This window comes from Pelodiscus sinensis, chromosome 4 (assembly GCF_049634645.1).
Source record: "Pelodiscus sinensis isolate JC-2024 chromosome 4, ASM4963464v1, whole genome shotgun sequence".
NCBI classification, from domain to species: domain Eukaryota; kingdom Metazoa; phylum Chordata; order Testudines; family Trionychidae; genus Pelodiscus; species Pelodiscus sinensis.
The window spans coordinates 7,277,891-7,300,852 of NC_134714.1; the positions used below are offsets into that span (position 1 = coordinate 7,277,891).

The 22,962-nt window shown below is 45.8% G+C and overlaps 1 protein-coding gene across 1 annotated transcript; it reads left to right on the plus strand.

Annotated features, from left to right (window-relative positions):
- Positions 1-1,271: 1,271 nt before the first annotated feature.
- On the plus strand, positions 1,272-22,930 carry RTRAF (RNA transcription, translation and transport factor). Its single transcript, XM_075926198.1, has 8 exons — positions 1,272-1,432; positions 5,301-5,425; positions 7,471-7,570; positions 8,619-8,705; positions 13,413-13,501; positions 15,959-16,027; positions 21,768-21,816; positions 22,598-22,930. Exons 1-8 carry the CDS (start codon positions 1,372-1,374, stop codon positions 22,750-22,752), a joined length of 735 nt encoding a protein of 244 aa, XP_075782313.1. The 5' UTR covers positions 1,272-1,371; the 3' UTR covers positions 22,753-22,930.
- The last annotated feature ends 32 nt before the right edge of the window (positions 22,931-22,962 follow it).

The following is a 22,962-nucleotide window of genomic DNA, read 5'->3' on the forward strand; positions in this document are numbered from 1 at the left end:
ACCGTGATCCTCCCCCATTTGAGTCTATCCTACAGGCCTCTTCCCTTCCTGATCCCTCTCTCACTGCCCCCCCCATCCGAACCCTTCCCCCATCAGAATCTCTCACTCAGAAGTCCCAACCATACCCTTCCCCCTCCATCTGTGCCCCTCTCCTCCCCAGCGGTACCTCTCACTACCCCCTTCCCTTCCTGATGCCCCTCTCACTGCCCCTCCATGTGTGCCCCTCCCTCACCAGAACCTCTGTGTACCAGGGCCTGGCACAGATGGGGAGGGGAGGGGCACAGATGGAGGGGGAAGGGATGGGGAGGGGGCTGTGGGAGAGCACAGATGGGGAGGGGAGAGGCACAGATGGAGGGGGAAGGGATGGGGAGGGGCTGGCACAGATGGAGGGGGAAGGGATGGGTAGGGGCTGGCACAGATGGGGAGGGGAGGGGCACAGATGGAGGGGGAAGGGATGGGGAGGAGCTGGCACAGATGGGGAGGGAAGGGGCACAGATGGAGGGGGAAGGGATGGGGAGGGCCTGGCACAGATGGGGAGGGGAGGGGCACAGATGGAGGGGGAAGGGATGGGGAGGGGCTGGCACAGATGGGGAGGGAGGGGCACAGATGGAGGGGGAAGGGATGGGGAGGGGGCTGTGGGAGAGCACAGATGGGGAGGGGAGGGGCACAGATGGAGGGGGAAGGGATGGGGATGGGCTGTGGGAGAGCACAGATGGGGAGGGGAGGGGCACAGATGCAGGGGGAAGGGATGGGGAGGGGCTGTGGGAGAGCACAGATGGGGAGGGGAGGGGCACAGATGGAGGGGGAAGGGATGGGGAGGGGCTGTGGGAGAGCACAGATGGGGAGGGGAGGGGCACAGATGGAGGGGGAAGGGATGGGGAGGGGAGGGGGCTGTGGGAGAGCACAGATGGGGAGGGGAGGGGCACAGATGGAGGGGGAAGGGATGGGGAGGGGCTGTGGGAGAGCACAGATGGGGAGGGGAGGGGCTGTGGGAGAGCACAGATGGGGGGAGGGGCTGGCACAGATGGGGGGAGGGGCTGGCACAGACCCCTCCCCACGCCCTTCCCCCTCCCGCAGCCCCGCCCCCGCTCTCTGCCCCGCCCCCCGTCTCCGCAGCCCGCCTGGGTCCGCCGGTGGCGCTGTCGGGAGACTTGGAGGCGCGCGAGGCCTCGCTCTCTTCCCGCTCCCCGCCCGCTGGCGTCGCCCCTCGCGCTCGTTCCGCGGCAGCCGATTGGCCGCGGCAGGTGCCGCTCTGGACCTTGGGCCAGTGGGAGTCCTGGGCCGCTCCCTTTCCCCGCCCCCTGCCCGGCGAGGCGAGCGAGCGAGCGGCTGGTGCGCGCAGACGGAGGCGCTGCGGCCCGCGGAGGGATCATGTTCCGCCGCAAGCTCACGGCGCTGGATTACCACAACCCGGCCAGCTTCAACTGCAGAGGTGGGGCCCTGCCCCCCTCCCGCTCCGGCCGGCCCCAGCGCCCCGCCCCCCGCTCCACTCCCATTCCCCCTCCCCTCTAGCCCTGCCCCCCCCGCGCCCCGCTCCGGCCTGCCCCGGCCCCCAGCGCCCCCCCCCGCTCCGGTACCCCCCCCCGCTCCACTCCCATTCCCCCTCCCCTCTAGACCTGCCCCCCCCCGCGCCCCGCTCCGCTCCACTCCCATCCCCCCCACTCCGGTACCCCCCCGCTCCACTCCCATCCCCCCCGCTCCGGTACCCCCCTCCCCTCTAGTCCTGCCCCCCCCCGCGCCCCGCTCCGGCCGGTCCCGGCCCCCAGCGCCCCCCCGCTCCACTCTCATCCCCCCCACTCCGGTACCCCCCTCCGCTCTAGTCCCGCCCCCCCCTTCCCCGCTCTAGTCCCGGGGCCCCCTCTACTCTGGCCGCCCCCCCTCTAGTCCCAGCCCTTCCTCTGCTCCATTCCCCCCCCACCACTCCCGTTACCCCCCCCCCCACTAGCCCCCCCTACTCTACCCTCCCCCTCGCCTCCATCTGCTCTGGCTCCCGCCGTGCCCCGCGGTTGGTTGCTCCAATGGACTCTTCATCTCCCCCGCCCCCATCTCTGTCTCCACCTGCCCAGCTCCTGTCCCTGGCTGCAGCCCAGGGTTGCCCTGCCCTCCCTTCTCCCTGCCCACAGGAGCAGCACAGGCTGTGCGTTTGGGGGGTGATCCAGTCCCTGCCTTGGGCTTGCTTGAGCTGAGAAAAGGCAGCCCCAGGGAAGGTGTTAGCTAATAATCAATGCTTTGCCCTTTGAGCTAAAGTCCGATCAGGCTTTTTCTGGAGTCAATATTTTGTTTGTTTCATGAGGGTTGCAATGTTCCACAATTACGTTAGCAAGTGTGAGAATTCAAGTTGCCTGCACAGCTGTAGTCCAGCTGTGTGTGCACATTGTTTTACAGGGTGTTGTTACATGGGCATATTGTATTTTTTCCACACGCTATTGTTTCATTCAATACCAGGATGTGCTCAATTAGTGAGCAGTTATTCAGAATTGTATTTTACCTGCATTCAGTTTGTGGTCCTAGACTTACCAGTGTAAACAGGCGCCCACCACAGTGTTAGCTGTAGGGATATTAAATATGGGTTAATTGAATAGTCGATTAACCTCATGAATTCTTATTGGTTGCTCGATTATTCTAAAGTCCTCAGAGGTGGAGCTGACAGCCAGTGCGCTCTGGCCTCACTCCTGAGGAGCCCCCTTACACTTCATGCTTCTGCCTCTGTATCGGTTCCCCTCGCGGACCGGTTGCCTGGTACTGCTGCCTCTGATACAGAGGCAGCAGCATGGGGGGCGGGGGCTGAGTTCCTGGACCCAGCGCAAGCCTAAACTGAGCCAGGCTGCCTGCCCGCCTGGCTCCTAATACAATTTAAATGCAGAGCCCCAGCAGGGGTAGGTCTGAGACCCAGCACAAGCTAGGACTGAGTCAAGCTGCTGGCCAGCCTGCTAAAAAATGTACATCCAGTCCCTGACTTACAAACAAGTTACGTTACAAGCACTTGGTCGTAACTCGATGTGTTTGTAAGTTGGACCCCATTCATTTCAATGGGACCACGCTGTTCGTAAGCGAGGATCGCCATTCGTAAGTCAGGGCCACACTTAATGGCCAGCTGGTCGTGAGTGCAGGTGGCCATGCGTTGATGCGTTTGTAAGTCAGGGACTGGCTGTACTGACAAGGTGTGCGTGGGGGGAGAATGCGTGTAGTCTATAGCAATAACCCATAATCTTATCAGTTAATCAATTACACTGTTACATCCCTAGGGAGCTACTCCCCTTGTGGAGATAGTTTGCCGTGACCACACTGGGACATAAAAAGTAGTGCTACGGCAGTGCTTTAAACTTGGCAAAGACAAAGCCTTAATCATGAGACCATCCTTTCTCTTCCTGTAATCCCTGCTTTGTTCATTACACACTTTCCAACTTCTGCAACCAATGAGGGGCAGTTGTCCTGCAGATAGGTGTCCTTCATAGGTAGAGCTAGTTCATCCCCAGAAAACCTCCATTGACTGAGGTGAGAATCCTATGGAAAAAGTAGTACATGATCACAATGCATATGCACAGGCAACCTTAATTCTGGCATTTCCAAACTTGTCAGTGCTTGACTCTTGCAACCTTAATATTCTTTGGATGTAATCTTTTGGAAGTTTGGTCTGTGTGTTCAATTTTAAGCTTCAGATTTGTCAATTTCCTTGGCGGCTCTTTATGTGCTTAAAAATGAGAAGTTCTTGCATACTGACATTTGCCATTGTTTGCTTGTCTAAAGTGCTTTGTGATACACCTTCATCACTCTTGAGGCTACCTTATCAAGTCTGTCCTGTCAGGTAGCTCCCCTTCATTTGTTGGGAGTACTCTTTTTTTTTTTCTGCTTTCAATGTTTTTTTTTTTTTATTCTCTCTCCTTCCCCCGCTCCCCTCCCCCCCAAAAAAGTGGGCATTGGGAACATTGATCTCCTTGCTCAAAGAATGGCTCACTGCAAGGGTTGAAAATTATCCTGGTCTGAAGTCTATGGGCAGAAGTTACTACAAGATACTAAAGACTGAACCAATGCAAAATAGCATGGCAGTTTTGAGGGACCAGTTATGTTATTAAGCGATGGTTTCTCTCAATTTGTTTTCTGGCCCTGATGAGATATTATGTTCATGTCACTTTGATAACTATCTTGCGCCCTTTCATCCATTTCTAGTCACAATTTAGTGATTGCTCTGTAGTACCTGTTACATTTGAAATTAAAAAGCATTTTGTATTGAATCAGATCTTAGAAATCCAGGTCTTCATTCACTAAGGGGCTTAGGAGCTTTATTACCACATGGGCACCTGCATCCCAAAAACAAACCCCATCCCTGTTCATCTGATCTAAATCCCGTAGGTACCTGAACGTACTCCATTTATAAAAGCTTTAGTGGGTAGCTGAATTAGTCTGTACAGGATAAATTTAAAAAACAATAATTAGTTTGGTAGCACTTTATAGACTAACAAAACATGTAGATGGTATTATGAGCTTTTATGGGCACAGCCCACTTCTTCAGATGTCCGAAGTTTTTAGTTTAGGATGTCCAGACACAAAATAAATAGGGGGAAGGAAAAAAAATGGAAGGGGGTGGGAAACAAGAAGCAGAGGGTATGTAAATATCAAAGTGAAAACCAAACAGGCAAAATCTATAAGCACCAAAAAATTGGATAGTTAAAAGAAGCAGATAAGGATAAGTTTTTGCAGCAAAAGTTTGCTCATCACCTGTTTTTGCCTCTCAGCATGCACAGTGCTTTCTCACCCTAGACATCCGTTTGCCTAAGCTGTAGTATGTACAACCCAAGGGAGAGAGAGCTGTTTTTCCGCCTACCTTATTTGTGGGGTTTGATCTAGTAGGTATGTTCAGGCTGCTTATGGAAATAGGTCCTGCATACGAGTTCATGGATCACTGATCAGGAAAAATATCTTTCTATGCTGCCTCATGAGGGAGTAGATGGGTGAGAATGTGTATAATGTATATGACTGTCGTCTTTCCACAATATGGCATTCTTGTTTAGCTAGCAGGTTATTAAATCTGTCTAGTAATATGTGACTTATAAAAGATGATTAAAACACTCATGTAAATTCTCACTATCCACATGGTGAAAGATGATAAATTAAGGTGTAGTATTAGAGTGACTGGACAATAAATAGTGTTTAAAAATTAAAGAGTGTTGTGAAGACAGAGGTATTTAGATTTGATGCACTGTGGGGAAACACGCAAGGGTCTGCTTCTGTCCTCATAGAAACAGAAGTCAAAGAATGTTTTTTTTTTTTTTTTAGCATATTGTTTTTTTTTCTGGCTATAGATGAAACAGAATTTAGAAACTTTATTGTCTGGCTTGAAGACCAGAAAATAAGACACTACAAGATTGAAGACAGAGGAAGTTTAAGAAACATACACAATGATGAATGGCCTAAAGCCTATGAAAAGGTAACTTCATACCTAAAATAATAGAACACATTATAATCTCTGTGTGGTAGCTAGTTTTGGTGATAAACCACGTCTGTTTGTGTGTATCTTACAACAAATGTATTTGAGAGACAAGGCATGTGAGGGAATATTTTTTTATTAAACCAACTTCTATTGATTAAAGATCTTACACGCAGCTGAAGAAGAGACCAATGGAACTTGGTCCAGTCGAAAATATTTCTTCATCCAGGTTGTGTCTCTAATATCTTGAGATGGTGGTGGCTACCACTGCATACAACAGATATATATGAAAGGGGGAAATGATGAATCCTTTATTTGCTGGATGCCAAAATGTAGGACTAATTGTGGTAATTTATTATACATGATTTTTGCTTTAATCTATACATGATTAATTTGTCAATAATTGGTATCCTTGCTTCTTGGATAAGATGTTCCTGCTTTTGATGCAAAAGGAAATTGGCTAAAAATAGTTTCTTCTCTGCATAAAATTAGACACCAAGGTGGAAATTGATGAGGATCAGCTAATCTTAGTCTTATCCATGCGTAAAGAACTACTGTAACTGCTTCAGTCTGTTACTATTTCTGATGGATGATTTCCCACTACCCGCAGAAAGTATGGCAGACAGCTATAAATTTGTGGCAGTCCTGCAGTGCATGAGCACTTTGCAACTCTCCTCACTGTGACCTCCTCAGACAGAAAGGAATGTGGGCTCAGTCCGGCAAGATGCTGAACTCTGGATTTGATGCTGCAAAGCACTTAATTTTTCCGCACATTTATTTCAGTGGGTCTACTTGTTTAATTAGTAAACCAGTTAAACTGAACATTTAACTGATTAATTGAACAGGGACATGTGGGGGGATGGGACACCACTGCCAGGCTGGGGGACACCACACACACTCCACACACTGTGCACGGGGGCTGCTCTGGCTGTGCTGGAGTGCCACTGCCTGCAGTGCAGCCTGAGCCAGGCCTGCCATGGACAGAACTGCCCCAGCTAGGCTGGAGCATCTCCTGCCTGTGCTGAGCCCTGCAGGGCTGGAGTAGGGATGTGAACGACTAGTCATCCCCCTTGCTGCCTCTATCAGAAAGAGGCAGCAAGGGGGGAGGGGAGGGGAGTGGGAAGGGGTCCTTTAAAGCGGTGGCGCCATGTGGAGCCTGGGGCCAGATCCTGCATGCAGTGTTTCAAGAGGCAGCACCACAGGGAACCCGGGGTCAGCTGGGGACTCAGACTCCCCAGCTGACCCTGGGCTCCCCACAGCGCTTTTGCCTTTGGAATGTAGCTACAGCCCGGGGGCTCTTGCTACGCTCCAAAGGCGGAGGCGCCCGTATCGACTAATCAAATAGTCCATGCAAGTTGCATCAACTATTTGATTAGCTGATTAATCTACATGTAACATCCCTAGACTGGAGCAGCCCCTTGCCCATGGTGGACTTAGTTAACCAATCGGTAAGCTTCACCTATCGGCCATTAACATCCTTAGTCTACTTGTGTACTTCATTGTCTTGAGGGATGAGGTTAAAGTGTTCCATACCTTGTAGGATAGAGCCCTAAAGCACTGAAGGTGCAATTCTTTGGTTTTTCTGACCTTTTCCCCACTTTCTACTGCTTGTGCTGTTAGGAGGAAGCCAAGGGAGTGGAGGTGACAGGAAGATGGCATGTTTTGGAGTGTCTTAAATCTCTTGTGTATAATATTACCATGAAAACATCAATTATTCACTTGTTCAGAAGCAGAGATGATTACTGAGCTAAGAGACATGATGAATTGTGGCATCAGAAGCACTGAAATGTGTCAGATGAGCCACAGTAGGAATATAACATTTTTCAGAACGATATTACTCAAGATTATTGGCCTTCCAACAAAACTGGGCTTGATAGAGGAGATGACTGTTGGAAATGCTTATTTATCAAAGTAATTGTACAATGTTGAATAATTTGTGGATCTGTTTCCTCCCAACCAATAATGATAAGAGATGCGTTCTCTCTCTCTCTCTCTGTCTCTCTGTCTCTCTCTTTTTTTCCTTCCCCCTCCCCCCTTTTCTACAGTATCTGAAAGATGTCAACTGTCCCTTCAAGACAGAAGAAAGACAAGAAACCATTGATTGGCTTCTTGGATTAGCTGTTAGGCTTGAGTATGGAGATAATGGTATGGCTGATTTTAAATACTTTTATTTTAAAGGTTTTAGGGAAATTATTTATAACAGCTATCATTCCAATTAACTTTTCAAACAAGCAATGAGATTACATAGAAAATGTTTATTAAATGTATAATTTACTTCAGATATTTTTATGAATTCCTGTTTTATTTTGTAATTTTGTAACATTTGAATAAGAGGCTTCTCCTTTTTAAAGCAACTTCTCTGGGTTGATTTTAGCAGTAAACTCATAATTTCCTGGTTTGTTGGCAGAGATAGGACTGAAATAATACGCAGTGTTGTCTTCCTTATGGGATTACACTTGAGGCAAAAAGGTGCAAAAAAAGACAGTTTTTCTCTCTTTAGCACATCTTTTGATTTTAAGCAGAAATAGCAAGTTAAATGTTCTTAGCAATATATGCTTATTTTCCCCCCAGTATGAAAGTAACTGGTAATATTCCTGTCATGTTATCTATAGGAATGGTGTCAGTTGTATGGTAGCACATACTAGAAGTGTTGTATTCTGTCCATCTGATGTCCAAGGATCAGGGTCAACTAAAATGTGTGACTAATGGTCCCATCTACAATGATCATTGAATGCCATCCATTAACAATGAAGAGGTTCTAGCTTAGAAATCTAGTTGGCAACCTTTTTTAGAGTAGTTCTCCACTCTACAGTCAGTTGAATTGTTCCTTCTTGCTTAGCTAGGATGAAGACTGCCATTAAAGAGTCTGTTAAGCTTTAAAGCCCTCCCTATGATGTAGCACACATCCGCAGTTCTGCCCTGCCTTTGAAGTAGTACATAATAGTAACAGCTCCTACCTGAGCACGGTTTTTAAAATCTCTCACTTTTGGGGTTTCAGTAGTGGGAAATAACACACTGATTTGGCTGCCAATGTTCCAGTAAGTCTTCTACTGTTTGCTGAAAATGCAGTTGGCCCAGTTGCAGTTAACAGTATGCACTAGTACTTTTTTCTATACTTTGAACTCTAATTTTTAATTATCAGTTGTCACCTGAATTTTATATTAATGAAACAAAACTATTTTTATTTTGACAGCTGATAAATATAAGGACGCCACACCCGACGGTGCTAAAAATGCTGATAATGCAGCAAAAACTGCAGAGCCACTGATAAACTTGGATGGTAAGTGCGCAAGTAACTATATCTTGTTGATCTCTAGGAAAACATTTTTGTTGCTACATCTTAAATCTGTTCCGCTTACATCTGCAGACCCCCCCATCCCCCTGCCCCTGTGTGTGAGAGTATATATTATATAATTTTTTAAAAGAGTCTGAAAGTCATATTTTAGTATTTTGGGTACCAGATAGATCCAGAAAATCATCTTAAGAGTTCTTGAAATTCATGGATTCTGATATTGTAATGCTGTCCATTGGGCATGTAATGTTTGTTTGAATGCTTTTATTTCCCAACACTCTGCATTTATACTGAAGAAAAGATGAGTACTACTGTTTTGCCCCATATTAATTCTAGTCTTTTTTAACTGGCTTGATGAAGCGTGTGTTCTGGTGGGAGATTCTTTCTTGTAGAGCAAAGTACTTAGAGCTTTATTAGGGCACGAGGAAGGAAGGAATACAAGCTAGAATAAGAAAAGAAGAGAATATTCTGAAGACTAGTTAGATGTAGTCTAGTCAGCAGGGCCTGACAAAATGCACTCTAGGTACTTAAGGAACTAGCTGAAGCAATCAGAATGATGTAGTGATCATCACTGAGAACTCAAGGAGGATGGGTTAGGCCCAGAGAACCAGAAAAGGGCAAAACATAGTTATGTATTTGTAAAAAGGAGACCTGGGGAATTGTAGCATAATTTTGATACTTGGAAAGATATTGGAACAGATTATTCAGTAATCAGTTTGTAAGCATCTAGTGGATAATAAGGTGATAAGTAATAGCCAACAGAGACGTCAAGAACAAATCATGACAAACCTTTCCTTCTAATTTTCTTCTTCGACGGTTACTGGCCTGGTGGATGAGGGGTGCAGGAGAGCAATCAATATGTTATATCTTGATTTTATTAACACTATTGTCACAGTTCCATGTGACATTCCCAGAAGCAAACTAGGAAAATGTGGTCTAGATGAAATTATTATAAGGTGGGTGCATAATTGGCTAAAATAGTGTACTCATAGTTCCTGAGTGATATGTTATCACAAACTGGGAGATTTATGTAGTGGAACCCCATGAGGGTCTGTCCTAGATCTGATACTACCCAGTATTTTCATTAAGGACTTGGGTAATGGGGTGGATAGTACATTTGTAAAATTTGTAAATCACACCAAAATGGCAGTGGACAGGGAGCTGTTCCAGCACCCCCTGGTTAACTGTTAAGGGTGATGCTTACTGGTTAACCTTTCACATCCCTTCGGGGAGGGGCTGAAACTCTGCCTGACTCCCTCCCCCAATTTGTGTGGGAACATTGCTGGCTGTTCCCCTTCCTCAGGGAGCAAGGGGAAAGTGCACAGTTTGCTGCATTCCTCACTCTGGCTGGGGAGCACAGGGGGCAGATGAACCTGACCTGTCCCAGTGGGGAGACATGGACCTCCTCCTCTGCTGTGTCCTCTGGAGCTGCAGCAACCATGGAGAGGTGCTTCTTACCTGGCCCCAAGCTGCTGCAGTGAGAGGGCTGGGGTAGATCTCTCCCCACAGGGCAGCCTTCATCCCCAGCTCAAGCAAAGATTTTAGCAAAGCATGTACGTTTTCATTTTATTTCCCAAAAAACAAAAATTAATTGAATTAACCTGGTGTTGCTCGGGTCCTTAATCTTCTAGTGCTGTGGTGTCCAACACACTAGCCACATGTGGCTGTTTGGCTGGTTGAGTGGCTAGTTCACTAGTGGCATCAGAACTGATTGGACACTTCAGTTCTAGTGGACGTCTATAGAGGCAATATGCTATTTCCTGTCTTATCTGACCTTTGCTTAATGAGTCCCAACATTCTGTTAGCTTTTTCGACTGCCGCTGCACGTTGAGTGGATGTTTTCAGAGAACTGTCCACAATGACTCCAAGCTCTTTCTCTCTTGAGTGGCAACAGCTAATTTAGTCACTATCATTTTGTATGTCTAGTTGGGATTGTTTTGCAATGTGCATGACTTTGCATTTATTAACATTGAATTTCATCTGTCATTTTGTTGCCCAGTTACCCAGTTTCTTGCGAGCCCTCGGTTAAATCCAAAGTGGACTGTGTGCAAATTTTGCCATTTTTATGTTATGCCAATACCACTTTTATCAACCACACTTGTACTTTAATGAAACATTGTATCAGATTACTTCAACAGAATCGATTTTTCCATAAAAGCAGGCTGCTTTGCATCAATTATGTTGCCCTCTGTTAAGTCTTTATTAGAATCCCATTTCAGTTGTTCCACTGTCTTTGCTTGGGTCAGTGTCAAGCTAACTACCCAGATCACGCTGTTGAGTCTTTTTTTAAAATTGTCACCACATTAGCTTTCCTCCGGTTTTCTGTGAATTGCCCCAGATAAGCGCCCCAGCCCCAGCCCTGAGCCTCCTCCTGAACCCTAATTCCCTCCCAGACCCTGTGCCCCAGCTCTGAGCCCACTCCTTCACCCTAACTCTGACCCAGATGCCACACCCTCACCTACTCCCATCAGTCCGCTTCTGCACTCCAAGCCCATTAACCCCAGCCTGGAGCCTCCTCCTGAACTCCAGACGCCTCTGCCCCATCCCGCAGCCGGCACACCCAGCCAGAGCCCTCCTCTCTCCCTTACTCTGACCGCCCCTCCTTCCCCACACGCCAGATCCCTCGGACCCAACCCCACCACAGCTCATCCGTATGCAGAATAAATGTTATGGAGGTGATATGTTGCATGTCATCTTCCTATTGATGCACATCACAACATTTATTCTGTGCATAGACATTACAAAATTAGAGAGACTACTGCCCCCATTCCTGCTGCATACTTACCCCAGTATAACATCTCCCTCCCAGCTCTGAGGGCCATACGCATCTTTCTCATGATCATGTTAGTTTATTTTTTTTAGTTATAAAACATGCCTATGACTGTTTAGCTGTAGGTTTCAATAAACAATTTCAGCAAAATGTATCCGCTCAAGCCAGTGTTCATTAAAGCAAATAAAGTAATCACCAAACAAATACTCTATCTATTAGCTCTCAGAAAAGTCGGTCTGGCTCAGACTTCAGTCAGCAAGTACAATCCTGCTCTGCAGCCAAGAAGTGGTGCAGAGATCTTCAAAAGAGATCATATGTTGATGCAGGGCTACTCAACTTTGGAAGCACCGGGGCCACAATGACACTCACCGCACATGCTGAAGGCCACAACATAAATGTGGTTGCATATATAGGCAAATGTATTTGCAAATACAGTAAAACTCCAGTTGTCCAGCATCCAGTGGTCCGGCACTCCCGATAGTCTGGCACCAACTGGAACCCAGAAGTGCTACAGCCAGCTGGACATTTGGAGCTGCTGTGAGCCCCATGGGTGCTCGCTGCTGGGAAAGGAAAGGCGAGAAGAGGGGAAGGGGATTATACCCCTGTGACGGGTCTGCTGGACTTGCACTGTGTCCTGCTGGGGGTGGGCGGGGAACGGTGCAGCGAGGGGCGAAGCCTCCTCTGTTTTGCAGGATGGCGGAGGAAGCCCCTCGCAGTCACGAGAGCTAAGTCCCCGAACTTGCCCCGTTCCAGCTGCGCTCAGCCCCGCGCCACCACCGAGAGTTTCCCGAGAGGGGCAGCACTGTAGGACCAACCTGGCAGCACCTCAGCTGCTCTGCACCGCCGCCGCTTCCCCAAGTCCACTGCTCGTCAGTTTCAGCAGCAGCGCTGCCGGACCAACCTGGCAGCACCCGGCTGCTCTGCTCCACTGCTTCTCCAAGTCTGCCGCTGCTGAAACTGACAAGCTGGGGTGCTGCCGGATTGGTCCCGCTGCGCTGCCCCTCATCCCCCCTGCTCAGTGATAACTACTGCAGTCTGGCGGGTGGGGAGCCCGCTCCCCTCCCGGAAACTCTCGGCGGCTGCGCAGGACTTCCCCCGCCTTCCTGCAAAACGGCAGCTGGTTCACCCCTCATCGCGCCATTCCCCGCCCACCCCCTGGATGCAGTGCAGGTCCTGGCAGACCTGTCACAGCCCTCCACCGGAGTACCTCCCGATACTCCGGCATATCCGATAATCCGGCACCACCTAGGTCCCAAAGGTGCCGGATTATCAGAAGTCTACTGTAGCTTCTTTCTGAACAAAGAATACAAAGCACTTCCCACAGTGCTCCAGCTCACCTGGCACATCCTCCCTGGAGGCTAGAAACACCGACACCCTGTACCCGTCTGTTCTAGCCAGCCCGTCTGCTTGCGTCTTTCAGAGCTCACCTGCCTGGGAGATGCCTCACCATTGTGTTTTCCCAGTGGAGGCCACGTTCAAAGCATCCCACCTGTGGGCCATGTGTTGAGCCCTGCGTAAACCCAAAAACAAACAGGCCATGGGCCACCATGTGTTGAGTAGATGTATGTAGTTACATAAGACTGAGATTGACCTTCTGCTTATTAAGACATTTCCATGTAGTTAACATGCATACTGGGTTAAAAATAATGTTAATTATACTTTGCCTATTTATATAGTCTCTTTTCAGAATACAGCTGCAGTGTAATTGCTCAGCCGTTCTCGGTGTTTGCTTGCTTTAATAAAATAAAATGTAGGTTAAACAAACTTATTGTCAGATTGTGAATCCCTTACTCACATATGTAGTCACATGGAACTATTCATGTGAACCCCTTACTCGAATTTGTGAACAGTCTGATTGATATATGCAGAGTAAGAAATCTAACCAATGCTTGGAACCAAATATAATAACTGTATTTGTTTGGCAGTGAATAATCCTGACTTCAAGGCTGGAGTGATGGCTTTGGCTAACCTTCTTCAAATCCAGCGACATGACGACTATTTGATAATGCTTAAGGTGAGGTTTACATCTTTAGTTTTTCATGTTTTGGGACTCTGGTCTGAGTAACTAATATCTACCAGAAAAACAAGCCATAGCACGGGGTGGGTGAAGTCAGTAACTTTTGCTTCTTGGGTGCAAATAAGTTTGTTTGTTAATACATTTTGTATTCAACTTCTGGTTGGTTTGAGTGAAAAATGATAGTCTTCCAACATGGCCATTTGTATTTCAGAATTTTTCAACAAATGGTAACAGAATTCCTCAAGTCTTGTAACTGTGAATTTCTGTTTGGTACTTGGAATGCTTCAGTGCCATTTAAAGCAGTTGTGTTACATTTATTTCTTGCCTTTTTTCCCACCATCTGCAAGTGCTTTAAAATTTTAATGAGTAAGCCTCACAGGACACTTGTGAGGTAAATAGGTATTATTCCATTTCTAGAGGTTGGAGAAACTTAGGGACAGAGAGGCTAAGCTGTGTGTCCAGAGTCTGTTAAAAAGCCTGTGGCAAAGCAAGAATTAAAACCTATATCTCCTGACTTCCAGTCTTGTGCTTTTTCCACATGACACAACTTCCAATAACTAAAGCAGATTTTATTTTATCCTGAAAATTAATCATACTTTCCAGTAACCAGATGCAACAAATTAACTGATAATTTTTTTAAATTTCTGCTCCTGTCCCAAGTACTTAATTGGAAAGCATAGATCTATATTTTCAGTAGTCGTCTGTGAATCTCAAGTCAAAGCTATCAGAGGGGTAGCTGTGTTAGTCTGAATCTGCAGAAGCGGCGAGGAGTCCTGTGGCACCTTATAGACTAACTGTATTCCTACATCATTGTACTAGATTGGAGCCAGCTAACCCCTCAGTCTTGATCAGAACAGAATGCAGAAATAAGCTTTGTTTTGTTCAGCAACCAAAAATATGCACTGCATTTCAAACAAAAGGATCAGGTCCTTGCCCTGCAGGATATACAACCTGGTGTAAGCTTGTTTTGGAGATTGTGTGGATTGTGAAGTTTGTGATACCTTTTTATGAAGTACATGGAAACCTGTACTAGCTATGCTAAATGTGTAGTTTTTACATCTTCACTATATCCAGTGCTAGACAGCAATAGTCGCTATATTTCTATTCTGTTTTATGATGTAAATTTATTGAAACTTCAAAATGTGGAAAAAAAGGAACTAATAAGGACCAGAAATGTGGAGAGCATGACAAAATACAAAGAGTCAGGAGGAGAGTAAGACAAAGAACATCCTGGAAGAAAGAGCTCTTTTGCTTTTAACTGGGTTAAGACTAAAACTCCACATTGGCATAAACCACCCTAACTTTGTTCACTAGCTTGATGTGACTAGTGTGTGTTAGTGGAATTGCTGTTTTATTATACATAATTTCTGTATCTGAACAATGGGATGATCTAAACTAATACTTGGATATTGTACAGTGGCTGTTTTAGAAAAGCAGACGAGTACCAATGTTCCAGTTAAAACTTACTAAACTTTAGTAGCTAGTAAAGCAAAAATTCCTTGTTCTCCTTATCACACTAACATTTTGAGAAATTTGCCAGGGAGAACATCATAGATACCAGCAATGCTAAAAAAATTGTATTATACTAAGTTTCATTATTGGTGTCTTAGTCATCACAGATCTAATGATTTCGTGATGAGACACTAAACAAATTCAGATTCAATCCCCTGCTTTGCAAGAACGTTCTGTGTTGCTTTAGAGCAATGTTGCAATGTCACACACCAACTTGAATCACGTGCCATGCAACAGGAGAAAGTGAAGTGATGCATGAAATAGTTTGAGTGCTTTTGTCAGACTTGGATAACTCAATAGCAAGGAAATGGTGAGAGGAACAGCTGTAATGAGCAGGCTTTTTGCTTTGTTATGGTCTAATTCTAGCTCTCGCCTATCCCTTGAGTTATTTTTAGAGGCCTTTATAGAGACACATATCAGTATGAATAGTAATGGATTAAAGTTGCCAAGTTGCAGATAAATTAACCAGATGGGCAGAAGGATTGTAAGATATCCAAGATCAATGCTGGACCTCCTCCCCCCCCCCCATTTTTAAATAGCACATGTCCTTTTGATTTTATATTTTATAGACAATTCAATAGCCTGATTTCCTTCACCTTCTGTGCTGGTAGATGAGGGCTCAGACTGTGGCAAAGGGTTCCCAGCTGCAGAAAGTGCCCTCATTGGAAAGGTTCCAGTAGTACAAAATGTTGGGGTCTGTGCAGCTAGCAGTATAGCTTCAAAAGAAGGCACAACTCTCTTGGCAGGAGCCATGCTAGTTTTATCCTGGGGATGAGCTAACACAGTGAATCTGTATCCTACCCTGTGTGAGCAGGGCTCCTAGAGAGCCTCTGGTAGCGGCTAACGCTGCTTCAAGCTGTTTGATTTTTTGGGGGTGCAGCACTAGACAGCCAATGCATCAACACAGAATTGTTACTTTGGTCTTCAAACTTTGTTTCCTAGGCAATTCGCATTTTGGTTCAAGAGCGCTTGACTCAGGACGCCATAGGAAAGGCAAATCAATCCAAGGAGGTATGTGCACGTAACACGAGTTCACCAGATGTATTGAGTTTCCACAGCATTCAATCGAGTACATTTACATACAGAAATGGATGATGTTTGTGGCTGGAATCTGTGTGCAGTAGTGTTCAGGAAGGAGCGGTAGAAGATTTATCCACTTCATATAGCAATCAGAAGGACCAAGGGAAAGGTCTTGCAGAATAATCAAGTGCATGTGATGTTTCATATTGCAAATCTAGCTCCATTTGTAAATGATAGCTATTTGAACAAAAGTGTACTGCGTAATGGGGGTGATCAGTCCTTCAGCATTACATTAACGTACACGACGACGGCTTTCAGTATCATCATTTCAGTGGCATGGGAAGCGAGGAAGACTGACTCTTCTTTCCAAGAAGTAACAGCTCTTTGGGGAGGGGCGTTAACTGTCAGCACAAGTTAACTACCAGCAGGGAAACACAAATGTAAAATGTTGCTGAGCAGTGCACAAGGTATAACTCTGTACTGTGCCACAGAAAACAATGACTATCTCACGTTACACATTGTATAATGGCATCCCTTTGCGCTTCTAGAGAAAAGGGAGCCCTCTGTTTTCTAGGACTAATATTTCAAATAGTATTGACATGCCCATGCTGGCGTGCAATGACTAGACTTGGAACAGTGTTTTGCACAGCCTGGAATCAGGCAGGCTCTGATTTTATTCGCACTGGATTGTAAAAAAGAGTAGGTCACTTCAGTTATTTTTGGTCACATGAAATAGAAATTGGCTGCTTATTAAATTTGATGCTTCCTGGGCATGAGTCCACAAATTGAATTAATGTACTGGATGGAGGGGATTTTAAATGACCAGTTGTTTCCTTTCCTCTATATATTGTTGTCAGGGCTTCGTTTCAGGTTGCCAGCTCTCCATTAGAGAGCTAAAAGCCACTTTGTGCAAAGAGCCTGGTGCCACCAGGGAAATGAGAGCGCACAGCTCTCTCTGCTCCTTGCCTGCCCCAATAACGTTGCTAGAAAGGATGAGGAAGAGGAGGACTTCCCTGCCACTTGGAGCATGAACAGCTGCGACGAGAACCAGAGATCACTCTGTATCACACCACAAGGATCCCTGTTCCCCAGGCAGCGAGCTGACCCCCTTGTCCACATGGGAAGGAGGCATTGGCGTAACAGTATTTGTCATCAGAAAGGCAACATTAGTGGCCTCAGTCCTCCAAATCACCTTAAAACTGACAAGTCATCAATTCGTTATTGGTTGTCATGTTTACATTGTAGCAAGGAGTGCTTCACCCTCTGCTCCGAAACTGAGAATTGCACCTGGATTATCTGGTCGCCTAAAAGTCAGGAGTTTTCATCCCTGTATCATAGAATACTAGGACTGGAAGGGACCTCGAGAGGTCATCGAGTCCAGTCCTCTGCCCCCATGGCAGGACCAAACACTGTCTAGACCGTCCCTGACAGACATTTATCTAACCTGCTCTTAAATATCTCCACAGATGGGGATGCTACAACCTCCCTGGGCAATTTATTCCAGTGTTTGACCACCCTGACAGCTAGGAACTTTTTCCTAATGTCCAACCTAAACCTCCCTTGCTGCAGTTTAAGCCCATTGCTTCTTGTTCTATCCTCAGAGGCCAAGATGAACAAGTTTTCTCCCTCCACCTTATGACACCCTTTTAGATACCTGAAAACGGCTATCCTGTCCCCCCTCAATCTTCTTTTTTCTAAACTAAACAAACCCAATTCCTTCAGTCTTCCCTCATAGCTCATGTTCTCTAGACCTTTCATCATTCTTGTTGCTCTTCTCTGGACCCTCTCCAATTTCTCCACATCTTTCTTGAAATGCGGTGCCCAGAACTGGACACGATACTCCAATTGAGGCCTAACCTGTAACAACTTTCTGAATTGAAACTTCAAAGCCAGCTGTGCTTCTTGCATGAGTCATTTTTAGTTCTTATACACAGCACTTGCATGAAACAATGGGCCATGACTGCTGTGAGCGCTCATTCAACACTGACTGTGCTAGTTGTGGCTTTGTGGGGTTTCTTTGTCATTGGGAACCCACCCACAAGGAATTGACTGTCCACTTATGGCCACGGGTCTCTAAAAGGTATAATAAGGCAAGGAGGGTCAATTTAGATCCCAAATTCTTTTTATGCTTGTTAATAAAAACACTTCCAGCTTTTCACAAATTTTAAAAATAGTTTCCACTGAAACTTAACATTCTCCAGAGCATTTGCAGTCCAAACATATTGCATCCTGTGAATGTAGAGCAGTGGTCTCCAACCTTTTTACACCCAAGATCACTTTTTAAATGTCAGACCAAGCCAAGATCTACCGCCCCGCCCCTTCCTTGGAGCCCCGCCCTCTCTCTTTTCCTCCTCCTCCGTCACTTGCTATCCCCAATCCTTATACTGCTACTTTAAAAAAAAATTCCCACCATTCCTCGCAGCTACTCACCTGTGCTGTTGCTCTGTGAATAGCTGCTCCTCATATGAAGAAATCTAATGTAAGTGTACTGCGCAGGGGCGCAGTTCAAAGAGGGCTCAAGAGCTACTTTTAGAGCCTCTGAGATCTACCAGTAGATCGCGATCTACTGGTTGGTGACCACGGATGTAAAGTATGATACATTGTGTCAGATGAGTGTAGTAGTAAAGTTAAACAGCAAACATTGTGGGAAAATAACACCTTAGATGATTAAACTTAGATTTAAAAAAAATCTCATTGATGAGGTAAGAAATGAATACGTAAGTTTGACTGACAGTTACCCTTCACAGGCGGGAGGAGAGATGGGGTGGAAAGAAGTGCTTATAAAGGACCACTTACTCTCTCGTGCTCTCGAAGCCTGGGTGTAGCTGGACTGGGCCTTCTGCTAGTTTTGACTTAATTCCCTTGGTTCGGCTGTGACCTCTCAGTTGTACATAGAAGTTGAGCTGCTTTAGTAATTCGATTGCTCCTTCTTGTGTTTAAATAGTCTTGTAGAATCACAGTTGAAACTATTGAGGTTGGTGTGCACCTAAAGCTGTTTGACCTAGCTGTGCTGCTCAGGGCACGACAATTGACAAGGGTGTTCAGGGCTGTGAAAAATTGTGATAGTTAGACCTAATCCCCACTGTAGATGCGGGTAGGCCCATAGAAGGATTCTTCCATTGATAAAGCTAGGACCTCTCAGCCATGTAGATTAGGGATGTTAAATTTAGTTTCATCTACTAATCGACTAATGGAAGGATTTTTTCCGTTGCTAAGCGAGGAGCCGCAGCAGGCTTAGCTCCCAGTTTGGAAGCTAACCCTGCCGTGGCTCTGCCTTTTAAATGTATTAAGAGCTTGTTGGCTTTTAATGTATTTAAAGGGCTGGTGCGCAGCAGGGGGACCCTGTGCCAGCCGGGAATCAGCTGTCCCAGCTCACTCTGTGTCCCTCCTGCTGCGCTTTAGCTTTTTAAATGTATGAAGAGCCAGCAGGCTCTTAATACATTTAAAAAGCAGAGGCGTGTCTGGGACTAGGCACGAGATGGGAATCGGCTGATTCCCCACTGCCTCCCCTGCCCTCTGTGGAGACGGTACTGAGGGGAACTGGCTTTTAAGCCGGTTCCCTCCAGCACTGGCTCCTGCTCCTCCCTCCCCTTTGCTGCCTCTCTCTGATAGCGGCAGCAAGTGGAAGGAAGCAACTAGTCGAGGGACTAGTCAACTAGTCGAGGGACTAGTCCACAAATCGCTTACATCCCTAGTGTAGATTATCTACAGCTGGAGAGAAACCCCTTCTTGTCAATGTAGGAAGCTTCTCATTCTAAACTGTGGCTCTCTAGTAACATAGCTGCACCACCATAGCCATGTCACTGTAATGTAGACACAACCTTACAGAGGTGCCACCGTGAGATTTCTATTAGCGACACTGTAGGGATAGGACCTAGATTTCTATAGCCAAGTTTCTACTTCATGCTGAACGCTAGAAGAGCCTTTAAGAATTTTTTAACAAGTGGGCGGGTATTTCCAAGTGGATCAGTATTACCTGCTTAAAATGAATTTACAGCACGATTGATTTGTTTTGGGTATTTTTAAAACAAAACACTAAAATATGGCAGTTGCGCTTTGGCAGTGAAAGCCTCGACTGTGCATGCTAAGTGTGCATTTGGGTGGCTAGAGATGTTGATCCGTTGGGTAAACCTGAATTTTGGATGTTCCCAATTCCTGGATTGTGGCATGGTCAGCTTTGAGGATAAAATGTAGAAATCAGATTAATTGGAGGGGTAAGGAATTCTTGGTGAAGAATACCAACACCTCAGTGCCTTAGGGAGCACAGGTTTAAAGCAGGACTAACATGTTTTGGGTAAACTGCATCTACCAGCAATGACGATAGTCCACAGACCTGGACACCTTAAAAGCTGGCCCACAGAAGAAATCCTTGCTCATCCAAGATGGCTTTGGTAACAGATTGAACGTGGAGGCAGAATGTGAGAGTAAATAGAAAGAATGCAGCTTCTGAACTGCAGCTCCAGGATGTGAAAAATCTAGTAGCCACCCGTCTGTGTGATGTACAGTCTGTCACTCCTGAAGTTTGAAGCTCAGCTTATAAGCTTAGCAATAGTCATGCTGCTCGCATGTGTGCTATAGCTGCTGAGCTGATCAAGCACAGCAAGGATTTCCTCTTGGAAATAGCTGATCCATATTAACCAGGTGTGAAATGTTGAGAAACTACCCTTGACTGGCACCAGTCTCCCATTTTGGAAAGGGAAGGATGATTCTCTGGTGTGCTCCAAACTCTGGGGCAGTGCTTTTTGCTTTCCCAAGCAAACTGTTTGTGCTGGTAGCTCATGAGTGTGTTAAACCTGCCATAAGGAATTGATGCTGTTCAGAGCTAACGGGCAAGCTCCTCGATCTTTTCTCACCTCCAGAGATGCATTTCTATGTCAGCTTAAGCACTAGAATGTTTGTGGTTTTTTCTCAGCTGACTTGGAAGGCCAAACTGATGAAAGTGGGTATGGAGCTGTACTCCACCCCCATCATAATCAATGGACAAGTTCCATTTGAATATCTTGCCTCTGCATCCCAAGAGGAGAGCTTGCCTAGCTGAGTCAATATCAGTAAGGTTACAGGTGTTACGCATGCTCTTTGGAAGCCTCTGACCGCATACCAACCCTTAAGATGCAAATCTATCAAGCAGTAGGGGCTTCTGTCTTGGATAGCTCTGAAACCTGGGTCTCCACAGACAAATACATACCCCAGCTGGATGCTTTAGATGGGAAATTGCTGCAGTGTATTGAAGGTTTTAGCACAATACAAATAAATATATCCGGTGCCAAACCAGCCAGGCTCCATTGTCTCCCCAAATGATTCATCGCTGTCCATACCGGCCTGCCAGCTGTAGGCATTTAATCCCACAAAAGCTGGATGGAGAAGACCTTGTGGCCTCATGATGGAGAGCTGTCATAGCTTCTGACCTTATCTGCCTCAACATAGAGCAGGCCACAACCATGGCAGGAAATCAGGCTCTGGCTCTACAAGCAGGCAAGATAATCAATGAAAGTAGGGAGTGGTGTTAAGGATGAAACTCTTTCCCTTTTATGTACAAGTAGATGACCATGTTTCTCAGAAGGACAGCATTTGACCCTGTGTAGCGCAATGGGTAATCAACAGTGAATTCTGGTTGTAGCCACCTGTGTAAAGTGGGCACAATTATGGCCCACTTTGACTGAATAACTTTGGAATAAATGTCTAAAATTGTTCCCAAGCATTTCTAATGGCATTTTAATTTGTTTTCTTTAAGGGGTTGCCTGTTGCTTTAGAAAAGCACATTCTTGGTTTTGACACAGGAGGTAAGAGGGTTTTTTAAATACATATTCTGTTTTTTAAACAAGCTGCATTAGACTAAGAATATAGTTCTTCTCTAAAACTATGTGATTTGTACAGTAAAAAGACAGTTTTGCCCAAAGCTGATGGATATCTTCCTTATGTACAGGAGTTTACAAAAGTCCTTTTCCATCCTCTGCTGGAGCATAAAAGTAGAAGACTATATTGGAGTCAAATAGTGGCTCAGGATAATGTTTACATTGGTGCCCTATAAAGGCTGACACTTTATTGCAGGAGAGATCCTTTGACAGTGTCCGGTTATAAAACTTTATTTCTACTGGCAGGTTATTTCTGTTGATTTAAGGGGTGCCAAAAGGACCAATGTTGATCTGCTGTGCTTTGCTTGTGGGTTTGCAGGTAGCATGCTTTACTCCCACAACGTGCTCTGAGTGAATAATGGTCAAATATCAATAGTCTATTTGGAGTGGCACAGATACTGCTTGTACCATTAAACTGCTACACACAAACTTCAACTCATTTTTAGCTCTTTTTGTTCAGTTTTGAGTGGCTTCAGCCTTGGAGAACCAGAAGGATTGTAGAAAGCCACCATTGGTCTTGCACAGAACACACTGGCCAGACCTGAGAAACAGACCCATTACTAGGGGTGCGTGGTAAACTGGCAATATCTTACCGCTCTCCGCTTTATACAACTGTGAGCTGTTAGAAATTATTCTTGTCTGAGTGTCTCATGTTTTTAAAGGGAAAGCACATTATCTATTAATCCATTTCTTCTTGTGAATGAACTAGATGCTGTTCTTAATGAAGCTGCCCAGATTCTGCGATTGCTGCACATAGAGGAACTCAGAGAGCTGCAAACAAAAATTAATGAAGCCATAGTAGCAGTTCAGGCAATTATTGCTGATCCAAAGACAGACCACAGACTGGGGAAAGTTGGAAGATGAGCAAGTTGAGACTGTAGTGTCCTGTGTACTTAGTACAATTAGGAGCTATGTACAACTGTGGCATGCATTTTGAAATGGATAGTATCCTCTGTTTTGAAAGAGAGAGGAAATGGAATTGTGACTGTTCTGGTGAATTACCATCATTTTTCTTTAAATAAAGTTGGGGAAATAAAATGCATTGTTCTGTCTCTGACCATTCTTAAGCTTTGT